This window comes from Rhea americana, unplaced genomic scaffold (assembly GCF_003343005.1).
Source record: "Rhea americana isolate MKP2758 unplaced genomic scaffold, rheAme1 scaffold_43, whole genome shotgun sequence".
NCBI classification, from domain to species: Eukaryota; Metazoa; Chordata; class Aves; order Rheiformes; family Rheidae; genus Rhea; species Rhea americana.
In genome coordinates, this window is record NW_028186568.1 from 2,167,251 (window position 1) to 2,182,262 (window position 15,012).

The 15,012-nt window shown below is 35.6% G+C and overlaps 1 protein-coding gene across 5 annotated transcripts in view; it reads left to right on the plus strand.

Annotated features, from left to right (window-relative positions):
• The window catches only part of SIPA1L2 (signal induced proliferation associated 1 like 2), a 150,507-nt gene that overhangs the window by 100,775 nt on the left and 34,720 nt on the right, over positions 1-15,012 (plus strand). For all 5 annotated transcript variants that reach the window (XM_085315472.1, XM_085315474.1, XM_085315475.1 and 2 more), the window contains exon 11: positions 11,983-12,240. In XM_085315472.1, the coding sequence (XP_085171598.1) occupies positions 11,983-12,240 (258 nt within the window). The remainder of the gene's footprint in view (positions 1-11,982; positions 12,241-15,012) is intronic.

Sequence of the window (15,012 nt, forward strand, 5' to 3'; positions counted from 1 at the left end):
AAAAAAAAAAAGAAGAACACTTTAATGTTTTAATGGAATTTCCTGTATTTGTGCCCACTGCATCTTATCATTGCACTGGATATCTACCACTGAGAAGAGTTGTTGAGCTGCTGTCTTTAACCTCCCATCAGTTATTTATACACATTGATAAGATCCTCTCTGAGCCTTCTCTTCTCCAGACTAAACAGTTCCAGATCTCTCAGCTGGCTGCTTCTAATATGACAGGTGCTCCAGTCCCTTAATCATCTTAGTGGATCTTTTTGGTTAAATAGACATGAGTTTCTTTAATAAACTGCCTGTGTATAAATTCCATCTCAGCTTATTTTTTTTCACCTTTGCTTATGTTTAGTCTTTTGGATTTCTGTTGTATTGAATTTTTAATGTTCACAACATTGTTCGCAATTTGAATTCATTAACATTTATCAAAACTATTTGAAATGATATAGTCTCTTTTTATAAATGAAAGCTTCAACGTTGAACCGGTCTGATTTAACTATTGTTCGCTTTGTCCCTTGAAGTAGCTGTGAAAACGTTTTGCAGATCATTCTATCCTCCTGAAAAGTTAATTCAGCTTTTCTTCTACTTAAACATTCATCAATGTTCATACTGTTCACAGAATCACAGAATGGTTGAGGCTGGAAGGGACCTCTACAGATAATCTAGTTCAATCCTCCTGCTCAAGCAGCATCAGGTAGGGCAGAWTGCACAGGACGCTGTCCAGATGGTTTTTGAATATTTCCAAGGATGGAGACTCTACAACCTCTCTGGGCAACCTGTTCCAGTTAAGGCGGGTGTGCCTGCTCTTATCAGGAGAGAACTTTTTCCTCTGTCAAGCAGCTTTATTAATTGCAAAATCATACTGAAAATAGATACATTTCCTCCAAAGTTTGGGGTATAGTCAAATCCTTGATCCATACATCTTGCACATGTGTAAAGGAAGAATGGTATAGAAGTAGGAGAAAGCGTCACATGTATGTGCCAGAAATTCTTACTTTCATTCACAGGTGGCTTTAGAGCTTTACTTCTAAGATATGATACTTCATTCTATCTGGCAGGTGTAGAAGAGTGCGTTTAGGGGCTGAAAGCATAGGGTCTTCTGACAGTGGAAATTTTCTTTTCTCTATGTTTCAGTCTTATTCATCAGGGTAAATATTGGTGGTTATTATAAATTTTCTTTTCATACATAATTACTTTAAGTGCCAAAATCTGGGATTTCAAGTTCAGCCACTAGCTTAAGTTTATCTTTTTGTCATCAGTGAGTAGATACTGATTTACATCATTTTTTTATGTTTTTACAAAAATCAATTGAATTAAAAAATAGTACTCRTTTATAGAGACATAAGTGTAATTTTATCCTCTGCAAAGTGTAAGTTTCATGGACTATCCCCATTTATCATTTTATTAATGCCTATTGTCTAATTGCTGAGGTAGYAAGCAGGTTTCCACTGCTTGAAATAGAAGTAGTTGCTGCTCAGCTCTGAGTTCTAGGCATACAGAGCAACGTGAACTTTCCGCATTGCTTAGTAGCTGTGGTTGCTTGCTGGGATCAAATTCTGAAGCGAGTTTGCATAGACTGGATATGAGTGGCATGGAGTGTCTTGGGAATTATACCCTTGAAATGAAAATAATTTTCAAATATTCAAAGATGTTTCCAAAACAGTCTAAGACCCTTGGAAAAATATCAGCTGAAGTGGAGATGTTTAATCAAGTTCTTTTTTTTTTTTTTGTGTGTGTGTGATAGCTTACCCACAGTATAATCCTCAGTCCTTTACCTCTTCATATGAAAAGATAAATATATGAATGCACACACTAAGATTAGCAATGAACTACTAACAATGAATTTATGTTGCTAACTGCATGGTATTAATTTATTTCAATACAAAAAAAATTACTTGAAATATTGAAGACAAATTAATGTTACAGAATGATTAGGAAATTACTTTATGCAATATATCAGAGGAAAATTGGCTCAATAAATGTGTTCCATTACTTTCTTAATGCAGATCATTCTATGTTCAGTCTTGATAGCAGTATATGCAAAAGCAATCATGGGATATGGCCTTTCATTTGCTATCTTRTAAAATTAATGAACAAAGCTCCTAATGTTGCCAGGTTGCTCCAGCAATTAAATAATCACACACCAACTGAGAAATCATAATTATTTGTACAGCACCAGGATATTTAAATAGAAAGAAGAAATTACTTTTTTAAAAAAATTCCTTCAATTACAATGCAGTATTAGAACAAACATGCTGGTCAGTGTATTCAGATCTGAATAAGTATCCTTGTGTTGTACTTGTTTCTATGTTTAATCTTTCCCTTTGGAATTTTTGACTTGTTCTGCTGTTGTCACTGTTATCTCATAGAGTATAAGCTGAAATTATACATTTAACAGGGAATTAATGGCATTAGTTCTAATTTTCTTTTACTGATATTGTTACAGTAATGCTCAAAGAAACTATATGCTTTAATCAGTCAAATCTAATCAAGGAATTCATGTAGTTCTGAAATCCATTTTAAATTGTAAAGATGGGGCATTCCACCAGCGTCTTGCTTACTGCATGGAAGCTCATGTGTCTGTTTTAGTTCACCTTCCATTATGCACTGCAAATATTCTTAAGAAGCAGTTTCTAGAAAGTTTAAAAATTGAACAAAATTGAAAATGAATTTTCTAGTGATGGACAAGAAACAAAAGCTCAAGCACAATCACTGTAAGAGATGTGGCAGTAGTAGTTTCCACCTGTTTGTTCAAGCAAGTAACTATTCGAGAAGATTTTTGAGGGTGTTTTTTGCTGCTGCAGGTCGTTTTGAAAACTTAAATATTTGTAAGTTATAATTCAAACTACCTGTGGGCTATTATTAAGTACTATGGCATTTCTTTGAAGCTGTTTTATTCTCTTGAACTTTACAAATTCTTTTTTACAATTAAAATAAGTGTAATGGCATTCTGCATTTTTCAGTTCTGAAGCTTATTCCTCTTGAACAATTGTGATTTTATTAAACAGTGTTTCCAGTTTTTTGTTCGTTTTTGTTTCTTTTTAAGTAAGAGATGACCAGCAGAGTGTAGAATGTATGGAAGAACATTTTTACAAATTGTGAGGGTTTAATTAGTGCAAGATTCCAGATCTTTCAAGAGTGATTGCAAGAAGCTGGATTGTTCGTAGGTCGTTCTTTGATTCCTGGACTTCAGAGCAGATAAAATGGTTTCTTAAGATAAACATTCCAGGTGACAATTAACTTGCAGTCTAAAATCACTAGCATCTTACTGCCAGACTGACAACATTTGAGGCAGGTTAAAGCAGAAAAACCTGAAGCTTTAAACTGTTGGTTGTACAAGTTGAGTGTGGTTGTACAAGTAGAGTTTCSATGTACCGCATCTTTGATTTACAACCACTGCTACTAACCTGAGAAGGCTGAAAATAACTGAAAATTGTAATTTGAAAGCTCTATAATATGTTTCCTTTTAGAGATAACTGAAAGAACTAACAGAAAGGAAATATAATGTTTACTTATGTGAAGCTATATCACTTGCAGAAGTGAATTCTCTTTACCAAAACCAACGTAAATAAAGCTGGTAGAAAATGCTTAACTTTTTTTCCTGTCAAAATTCTGTGTTTGTTATAGAATTATTAAATTCACGACATATGATACGTGCGCTGTGATTTAGCCTGATGTGGGAGACTCTTGGCAAAAACATCCTTCCTTAAATTTTGAAAGACTGCARGTAATACCCAAGTATTGTGTGGGGTAGGATATTAAAAAGAAACTACCATTGAATCACATCTGTAGTTTGATTTTTACTTAATAATTTTTCTTAAAGTAACAGGAACCACAGTGACAAAGAATAATTATACGCACAAATAGTTTGCTCCATTATGTGAATAAGTCAAACTTACAAATTGTAACCATTTACTCTGTATTGTTAAGAAAAAAAGAAAGAAAAAGAAAAGCTGTGTTTAATGTCAAAAGTAGGGCAATTGCAGTTAACACTTTAGATAGGATCCCATACTTGAGTACAGAATAGAGGTCTAAAAAGCTGAAGAAATTTGATTTTGTTTTTTCAAAATTCATATTCATTCAAATAAGAGATCTTCTCGTGATTCTTATAAACATTTATTATGTTGCTTTATTTATGTGTGATTAATAAGAGATACAGCTGACTTGCATCAGTGGAGAGAGTCTTCTGTCATAAATTTTCAGTGTGAGTTGTGAAAAATTTGTGCAATAACATTCATAACAGAGAAACTTACATTGCTAAATCCCTTTGAAGGGCTTTGGAAACTGTGTACTTCATCTTGTTTTCACAGTCCCATTTTAAATAATCGTATCTTCCTATTTTTAAATATGTGACAGTAGGTTTGGACATAAAATTGGAACATAAACAGTTATTTGTGCTTAGGTAAACAATTGTTTTTTAATTTTGTTTATCAAGCAGAAATCTGGGAATCACAAGAATTTTGTGCATTATAAAAGTTCACATAGGTCCCTGCTCATATTGTTTTTCTTTTTCTTTCTTTTTCTTTTTCTTTTTTCTTTCTTTTTTTTTTTTTTTGTTTTTTTTGTTGTCCCTCAACCTGCTGGCAACACTCTTCCTAATGCACCCCAGGAGACCATTTGCTTTCTTGGCCACAAGGGTACCTTGCTGGCTCACGGTCAACTTGTCATCCACCAGCACTCCCAGGTCTTTCTCTGCAGAGCTGCTCTCCAGAAGGTCAGCCTGTAGTGGTGCGTGGGGTTGTTTTTCCCTAGGTGCAGGACTCTTCACTTGCCCTTGTTGAACCACATGAGGTTCCTCTGCGCCCAACTCTCCAGCCTGTCCAGGTCCCTCTGAATGGCAGCACAGCCCTCAGCTGTGTCAGCCACTTCTCCCAGCTTGGKATCATCAGCAAACTTGCTGAGGAGGCACTCTGTCCCCTCATCCAGGTCATTGATGAAGAAGTTGAACAGGATGGGACCCAGTACTGAGCCCTGGGGGATGCCTCTAGCCACAGGCCTCCAACTAGACTCCACGCCACTGATGAGGAGCCTCTGAGCTCTGCCTTTCAGCCAGTTCTCAATCCACCTCACTGTCYGCTCGTTTAACCCACRCTTCCTGAGCTTGCCTAGGAGTATGTTATGGGAGACAGTGCCAAAAGCCTTGCTAAAGTCAAGGTACACAGCCTCCACTGCTCAAAGATTCTAAGCAATCCAAATGGAATTGTAGCTGACAGGCGCTGTACTCAGGGACCTTGGAGCATACTTGGAGTATTCATATAGATGGACCCTGATATATAGAACATGTCTTACAAAGACTATTCAGAGACTATCCATCAAGTTTAGGGTATTCATTATGATAATTTGGGTACGAGATRCCAGATTTTAGAAGTTCTTGGGCTTCATATTCTCATTTGGTCCATCAATTGAAGTAAAATCTTAACCATTTAGATCATACTTGAGGAATTTGTATCTTTCTGAATCAGAACTATGGTTGATCTGTCATTTATCTTTTGTAAAAGAGGAATGGATGAAAGTTCTGCATAGCAAAGTCAATGCGTCTCCAGGACTGCATTTCATTAAATTGATCTTAAGATTAGTCTATCAAGGTGATTACTGTAGTGTGTGTAATTGCTGAAGTTTGCTGATGTTGCAGGAGGCGATCCTTTCACTCTACTCAGCAGTGGTAAGACCACATCTGGAGTCCTCTGGCTGGTTTTGGGCTCCTGAGTACAAAATAGACATGGATTTACTGAAGCGAATCCCTCAAAGGGCCACTAAGATTATGAAGGGGCAGGAATACTGTCATATGAGGAAAGGCTGAGAGAGATGGGACTGTTTAACCTAGAGGAAAGAAGGCTCAGGGGGAATCTTATCAATATATATAAAATATCTGCAGGAAGGGTGTAAAGAAGACAGAGGCAAGCTCTCCAGAGTGTCTCTGCCTCTCCTGGACATGAGGAGAGGCAACAGGCACAAACTGAAACACAGGAAATTCTGTCTGAACATGAAGAAAAACTTCTTCACTGTGAGAGTGACTGAGCACTGGAACAGGTGGCCCAGAGAAGTTAGTCTCTCTGTTCTTGGAGATATTCAAAAGCCATCTGCACAGACTCCTGAGCAACGTGCTCTAGCTGACCCTACTTCAGCAGTGGGGTTGGACTAGATGATCTGCAGATTCCACTTCAACCACTCGGTGATGTTTTGAACCATTCTGTGATCTTCATAAAGGAAAGATTGCTTCAGCTCTATAGCTCTCTAAAGGGACTATCAGACTGTTGACTCCTCCCTAAAACCGGGAGTGATGATGAGGCGGCAGCYTTGTCACTGGAGGTTGTTTTAAGAAATAGTGTGCATTTAATGTGCTATGCAATTTTAAAGTAAAATTGATTTACTATTTTTGAAATTACTTTTTTTTCTGGCACAATGGGACTATTAATAAGTTTCCTTGGTGTCGTAAGTTGTTTGCCTTGTCTTTTTTGACCAAAGTTTTTTACAGCCCTTTGAATCTTCTCCAAAGTTTTAGGATTGATCTGTAATTGATGGGAAGAGTTAATAGAATAGGTGGCTCCCCTCCAGGGGACATTTCAGAGGATCAAGGAAGAGGAAATGTTTGTCTTAAACTACACAGCAGGTGTAGGCAGAACTAAGCTACTAAATTCTTCTTTTCAGTTAAATTCATACAGTTATGTGAAATTAATCTGTTTTTTTTAATGTGGCTTTAATTGGTTATATGATGGGTCCTCAGCCTTATTTTGATATCTTTTGGAAACTACTATACTATAGAACAAACAGACATTGTAACAGAAGTATTTACTTTTAAATTCAAAGTTGGAGTTAGAAGAATGCAATTACTTATTGTATTGCTAGATATAGAAATGACTCTTTACTGAGCAGGATTGAATGTTTTGCATTGAAATGATGATAGTAAAGGAGACCWATTCAGTGCAATACAAAATTAAAGCTGAACGCCAGTAACTGTGTCTCTGTGCCCATATCTCCTTTAGTTGCCGTCTGTGTTGCCTTGAACTAAGCAATTCAGTTCAGTTACTGTGGTAACAAAGCATTCATAATGATATATGAAATCTACAGGTTAAAAGCCATGTTTTAACAGATCTCAGGAACTGCAAATGCTACAGGAACTTAAACGTGAAAATAGTTTTAAGCAAAAATCTATTTTTTCAAACAAATAAATTGGTATCTTTGTGATAGCTTTACCAGATCAAGTCATACTTTTTGCATTCTTTCATTTCTGGAATTTTACAATGTAGGAAACAATTTTCATGAAATTTACCCAATATCATTGGGATCCAAATACAGAAGTCATACTGTGAATAGTTGATAGTGGTGGGTTATAACAGAAAAGTCAAGGCTGTCATATAGTCATCAAGGTGGCAAACTCCTGATCATAATATATGAAAGCTTCTAACTTTTCTCTAGAGATTAACATTTACCTTTTTAACTAACATGTTAGTCTAATGTGGCTCCTTCAGGGAGCCTTTTACAAAACCTATGTATGGAATTTTGAATTAATATTGAAAGCTTTGTTTTGCATATTTTTAAAAATTTAATAATGTATTCTTACAGATTCTTACAATTCTTAAAGTTGTTTGAGACCACAGTGTTCCTTGCAGTAACACTTGAATATTGCAGATTTTTACAGTGGCCTAATACAGTCATCATATGTTTTATTACGGCATATTCTCTGCAACTGTATTTGTGAACAAAGTTGTTTATAGGATAGCATGGATCTTGTAATGAAGAGTAGTAGAAAGTATATGTCTCTATGTTGGAAGACTGATTTACTTAATTACGAACTGTAGTGAAAGATGGGAAATGCTCTCATTTTAGATGTGCACTTGAGACTTGGTCACATTTGCTTCATAAATAGCATAAGTCTTTTTGAGTCAGTTTTTCAAAAAAGCATTATATCAAGTATAATTCGAAAAGCTGTTTTAAATCCTGTACATATTTAACATAACTTTAAAATTTCTTTGTAAGACTATAAGATCTAGATGTGTCTTTATATAGTTTTTAAATTGAGTTAAAAGCTTTTGTTCAGTATCAGTGCCAATATATATTCTTAATCCAGTGCAATATGTTAAAATACTATAAGGTAATTAACATTTCAACTAAATATTAATAAAGAATTGTATTTAATTTTATTTATTGTTTTTCATGCAAGATAACTTGAAGTTTGAGCCAAAGCACCAAAAAAATAAAATAAAAACCCCACCTTATTGTATTGCAGGCAACTGATTCCCTTTGTTTCCAATATAGACAGTAGCTGCAATTATGATTTTACATATCTTTGTATGCTGCAGTATCTGTTCTTTAGGCACTGCTTTTCTATTTAAATGCTCAACTTTTACTATTTTTAAAGGTTTGGCACTTAAAAAAAAATCTGTATGACAAGAGAAGCCATGTAAAGTAGTTCCATTTTAACCATGGATTTTATTTTTTTGCAAGGTACCAGGGTCATATTGAGGCTCCACTTACACTATTACTTATAGCAACTTCATGTGTTTTTGAATGTAAAGATAACATTTTTAGACTTTTATAGTGATTTGTAATAGGATTGTTCTGTAAACTTTTTTTTTAATGAAAACAATGCCCTGAGTTATTTTGTCATTGTCAGTTAGAGACATACATTTTAGTGAAGGAAACACCTACAAACTTGTACAAAATTTGAAACTATTATTCTTTGCTGGGAAAGATTGTTGCTTTCTGGTTTTATATCATGCTTTAGTTATCCAGCTAGCAAGCTGAGTCAGTAGTAGTAACAATTACTTTGGGTTTTAAAAACCATGGCTACTCTTACAGCAATTTAAGTACTTTAGGGAGGGTATCCACTGAGGAGTAGAATAACAATTACATGTTACATACATTTCTGCAGTTACTAAGAAAAGACTGTAACATCAGTATCCTAACAATTAAAGATGGTGCGGGGGGAGTTCTTTCTAACACTTAAGGATTATAGTAACAAAGGAGGGAATGAAGTAATGCTAAGAATTCAGCAGAGAAATAATTGAGATACACAGCTGTTTATCTTCCTAATCAAATAACGACCAACTGTATAGATGGCGACACCAAAAATTGTACAGTGCACAAAAGTAATACTAACATTGCTAAGTCRTCTGTGCATTTTTTATTCTGTTCCTTTTGTATATAAAGCTTTATGAAAGGCTTTAATTGAATAATTAATCTTACATGATTTTTTTTCCTTTATGAACCTTCTATGTTCACTTAACGTTATGGGCCTGCTCTGGAAATGAATCAAGGTTTTATCGCTAGAAGCCATTGTCTCTTAGACCTTGGGCTTATTTGTTGCAGACTTGGAAGATGTACAGCAAACGAGGCAGGGAACCTTAAGAAGAGAAGAATGGTCCTGGGATATAAGCAGCTTCAGCTACTTATATAGGGCCCTGGAAAAGTGTATTCTGTTTATGCCTCTGCAGTAGAAGTGTTTGTGTGATTCTATGCAATTTACTTTACTTGGCCTTTCCACAGTGTTCATTTTTCTAAGAGCTCACTATTTGTATTTCATGATTTTGAGAAGTYTAGAACAGTTAAAGAGATAAATGAACTGAAGTAGCTTGAAGCAGTGGTCTGAATAAACATGGTATTGTCTGAAGAAAAATTTCTATAGACAAATCAAACTGATCTTCTGAAATAAAGTGATAATTCTGTAAAACATGAGTTTCTCTATACCCTTGTTCTCTGTATGTGGAAGGAGACTGTTCCTGTCGTTTTAGCTCCATAGGGAAGCTAAAACCAGAAAATCATCCTTGTGAAATTATCTGATGCTGTGTGATAAGAGGGGCTGGAAAGAAATGAATTTTATACCCAGAGAAAGTAGCAGCTATCAAATAATTTCTCATGAGAAATGAGTGCAGAAAAATGCATCTGAAATCTGACATATATCAAATGATAATGATAATTACATTTTGAGTAGCATCTCTTCAATGAATGCTGTCCTTTATATGCATGGCATGAGGTAAAGAGTTCTTTGTTAAAAGCAAAAGAGAAAGTGTAGAATTTTACTCCATTGATAGAAAGAGGACAAATTAAAGTTACATGGGTAACGTTATTTTTGACACTTCTTACCTTCTGAGTTCTTGCTTGCAATCTTGATGTTCTTTTAATGTACAGTTTTAGTGTGATCTTCTAGTTTTTTCAAAAAAAAAAAAAAAGGCAATTCCATCAAATCCACTTGTGCTTCATCAGCAGAGATTACAGAGATTGGTGAGTTTAATATTGATTTTTCTGATCACCAAAGAACCTTGAAAAACCAGAATTTTCAGTTCTCTTTTGGAGTATACTAGTGACTTATCTYCAGGTTGTCTTCATCACAGCATCTTCTGCCCTACATTGACTGCTAATCTTCASTCTCAATGCTTTATCATGTTAATTTTGACTGAAGTTCTTCCTTTACCTTTTTTATGTGTTTGAGAGCCAGCAGAGACTGGAGTTTAATGCTACAGATTAATAGTTTGCCTATTCCAGTGCCACAAAAATTCAGGAGCCTGAAGCAATTGGCTTGATCACACTGGATATATACAGAAAATATAGAATGTAGCTGCTACTTTTGCACACAGATCTTCTTTTCAACAACCTTGAATAATGTAGTTACATTTTTATAATACCTGCTTTTTCATCTGTCTGCTAGAATACTGACAATGAAAATATTCTTTTGGGGGTTGGTTCGGAAGCTTTAGAGCACAGTAATTTAACATATAAGAATCTATAGGGTTTAACTGAACTGTACGTTTGTGTGAAGTCACTTGTGCTGAAGTTTTTTCAGGATTATAAGACTGTAAACCTACCTACTCTGTTACAATTTCTCTAGGTGTTTTGACTTTAGTCAGCAATGTTGAATATTGAGTTTTCAACAAAAAACAAAGCTTTATTAAGACTTAATTYGAGGATTAGAGCAGTGAATTTTAGTTGAGACAAGCATATTTTCACTATTTCTTACGTGCACTTAATGTGCTATATTAACTTCTATTAAAAAAMCCCACTAATTCTAATTTAGTATGTACTACCCGTCAGAAACCTYACTGTATGTGAGAATATTAAGTATGCCTGCAATGATAGCACTGGCTTAAAGTGGGCCTGAAACCTCTGCTAACTAACTGCTTAGACAGTGGTCCTTAATTCAAGTCTAGCCTGAGTCTGCCAAAGTCCCAAATGCAAACTGATCTTTCAGGGGATGTTGTCACTGCTTTCACCTGAGTTTACCCTTTCTGGGGACGTGTTACCAATTACCCACACTGTAGGCTTCGAGSAGACATCAGCCAGTCAGTTTTGGATTTGTCTCCTCTTTACCCTTCACCATTTCTCTTTCGGGCAGAGAAGTTCCCAGAAAGAGAGAGGTTAGAAAGTACCTTTTAAAGATAAACAGAAAAATACTTAGATGTCACTTAGCGTATACACTCTGATGCAAATGTGTGTCATGTGTGATGCAAACAATTTTGTCATTCAGCAGGGCCAGGATGGAACTCTAAAGGATAATTCTCAATACCACRTTTAAGATTTCTGGGAAACAAAAACATGTATAATTTTTGATATGGAATTTTATACATTAAGAAGTTATTTGTGTTTATGAAATTTAAACAAAGTAAAGGTGTTACACAAGAACTTGACACTGGTGTTTTCAGACTTCTGAATGCTTTGAATTAGTTTTTATTATGTAAATTTTACMTATGTTTTATTATGTAAAATTTAAGATGCAGATTTATTTATATAAGCTTAATATTTTTTTTCTTTTTGAAGAGCAATGAGAAAGCTCAAAAACCTTTGGTGGAGTGACAGCAAATTTTTTATTTTGAAGTGTTTCYTTCCTGATTGGCATTATAGTTTTGAAGCATTCAAATGGCAATATGATGCTGTGTGAACACTTTTACGCATCTTGAAGAAAAATTTGCATATACTCCTGACTGTAGGAAGCAAGATTTCTTTTTCTGTCCCCTCCAGTGAGATTTATCAGCTTTTTCATTTGTTCTGCAGGGGTTGTTCAGAACTTTGTCGTATACCCATGGTGGAATACAAACTTGACAGTGAAGGCACCCCATGTGAGTATAAAACCCCTTTCAGAAGGAATACTACTTGGCATCGGGTGCCGACTCCCGCTGGGCAGCCTCTCTCTCGTGCCTCTCCAATCCTAGGAACATCTGACAGACTGCAGTGCCAGCAGCTTCTCCAGCAGGCTCAGACAGCCATTYCTCGCAGCACCTCCTTTGATAGAAAACTGCCAGATGGCGCAAGGTAATATACTCTCCATTTAATTCCTGTCATTTTCCTAATGTGCCTTACTTAGATATCTCTGTTTTCTAGACCTTTGATATGCTCACTTCTTAAACCTTTTTTGAATGTTCATGTTGTTTTGTTGAGGTTAAATAGAAGTTTTAATTCTGAGGTCATTTGAAAGTAAATTCACTGATTATGGTTCCCTCTGCTTGGAACAAGTGACTTTTGTTTGYGATGATAGTGTACTGTATTCAGGATCCTAATGATGTGGACAACTAAACTTTCCCCTTTATTTCCAAATCAATGAAGACAGAAACTGGCTTGTAACTTTTTGATCTAAACAGTGTACTGTCTTCCATCTTTTGGGAGGATATTTAAACAAATAGTGAGGGTAAATAAAATGAACTCATCCCTTTAAAAATGAATGATTTAATCTCATTACCACACTACTGGCAGAGTTTCAAAGGGTTCTGTAACTCATTACCAGTCCTTATGCTTTCCTTTGCTTTTAATTAAACAAAGAGGAGTTTGTGATTTGAATAAATAACACCTCTTAGATGATGGGATAGTAGGTCTGTTCTAATTTAATCATATTTCTTCAGAAGGGAACTTTTTTTTTAAAGCTTAACATTTCTATGTACATTTGACCTCTGAATTATTTAGGAAAAGCATGTGTCCYGAATAGAACTCTATCTTTTAATTTACTCTTTATTGTTTGCAACTRTTTCTGCTTATGCCCTTTTCCCTGAAATGATATAGTTCTAATCTCCAAAGAAAAAATATTGCTTATTTGAAATCTCTAATTGATACAAAATCCGAAAATTRGTTTTAATTTGTTTTTTAAAAATATGCCTGAAATAATGAAATATTGCCATTGCTACACTAACTACCTAATTTAGTAGAAAACAGTTAGTGTTTTTTTCAGATTTTGCTTGAAAAATATACAGTTATTGGTAACAAATCTTTGAAGATATGTCTATGTCATGGTCTGGGAAAGTGACACTCACTATTAAGATCACTTGTATTTTGCTTCTTTCTCTTGTTCCCTTGCCTTTCCCCATGCCTGCAAAGAGAGGTGCATTTCTTAGTATTACAGGTCTTAAGCATTTCCTAATGATTTGTTCTCCAAATTCTTGGTAAAATACTGGCAAAGTAGATGATATATTGAACATCTAGAAATACTTCAGGATTTATGAAGYGCTGTTATGCATATTACATGCTATCTGTAGGAAAAAATAAAGCTTTCTGGCATGCTGTTTACTTAAAAAATCTACGGACATAATTTGCACATCTTCTAACACTCAGTGAAGCATGTGAAAAAATTTTAGAAGACTGAGATCATTCTTTGTCATGAAGAAATTTCTGTATCAATTAAAACAAGTGTAATGCAAAAGTGCTGTTCTGAGGAAGACATGGTACAGAATACAAATAATGAAAAGGGAGGAGACTGATGTGCTGTGACATGTGGGTCTTGAAACATGAAAGGCAAAATATCTAAATGGCAAGCTCTTTCCACCAGAGAAGAGGCATAGTAGATGGCTTAAAGTTTAAAGTAAGGTTGATTACAAATAGTCTTGTGAGGGTGAAAATGTGTACTCAGACTAGAAGAACGATGGAGAGATTTTAGAAGAGTCAGAGACCCAGTATCAATTTAAACACACTGAAGAGGAGTGCAGGCAGGGAGAAGCAGGGAGATAAAACTTGGAATTTACAGTAAGTGATCTGAAAATGAACTAACCTTGAAGTCATTTTTTAATGAGTATTTTCAGAGATAAATAGAGGAAGAGGTAAGAGACCTGTGGGCTAGATATAGTAAAAGACTTGATGAGCAACAGTCTAACTATTGTGGTACTGTTAGGTGCCCAGTCCCTGGAGTGAAATCAAAAGCAGAATTAAGTGCTTTGAGAATGCAAGCCAGACGCTCTTGTGCTGATCAAGGGGTTTCATATAATTAGTTCACGAGAAATGCAAGAGTATGTTTGAACTCTACTCCTGTTTTTACGAAAAACCTAATTCTGTGACTGGTTTTCAGTGAATGACTAAGAGCTAAACTTTAGTTATATTCACCTTTCTGGCTTTTCGCACCAAGAGGTCTCCATATACTTYGTGCTCAAGTCAGAGTTGTAGGCAAGGGTTTGCTCACCTGAAGTCCAGGATCCATTCCTGAGAACAGGCAGCTGCAACTGTTCTGTAAGGGAACTGTGGGGCATTCTCTGATAGTCTTCTGTGGCTGTCGTTTTAAAAGGAGAATTTTGTAGCTGCCTTTTATTTAGTGGGCTAATGGCTAGACAGTCRTCTAGGAATTGGAAGGCTTAGAGTCTAGACATTCCTCAGCCTAAAATACAACAAACCGATACCTCAGTTTTGAGCATTGTGCCCCAGTCTAGAGGCTGGATCGGGACTGGATCATCTTTCACCTGTTCCATGAAGCTGTGTAATTTAAGCTGTGCAGGAAGAGATGCAGAGTTCTTGGTGATTAGAAGCAGCAACACAGTATTGAACTCAGCTGTAGCCTGTAGACTAGTTCACTTGACTGTGAGACATTCAGTCTTGTCCATCCTTATTAGAGAGAATCACACACCAGAATTAAGCATTGCTTGATCTACTTAATGTATATGTGTTTGACTGTTAGACAAAATACAATTGCAAGTGTCTTAGTGATTTTCAAACTGAACAGTAAAAGTGCCTAGTTACTGTCATGTCTTTGGCCAATTGTTGTGCATAAATCCTAAACTACCTCTTTTAAAGTCTTGCCTGGGTGCGCAAATTCATTTTTACCTTACCTTCAAA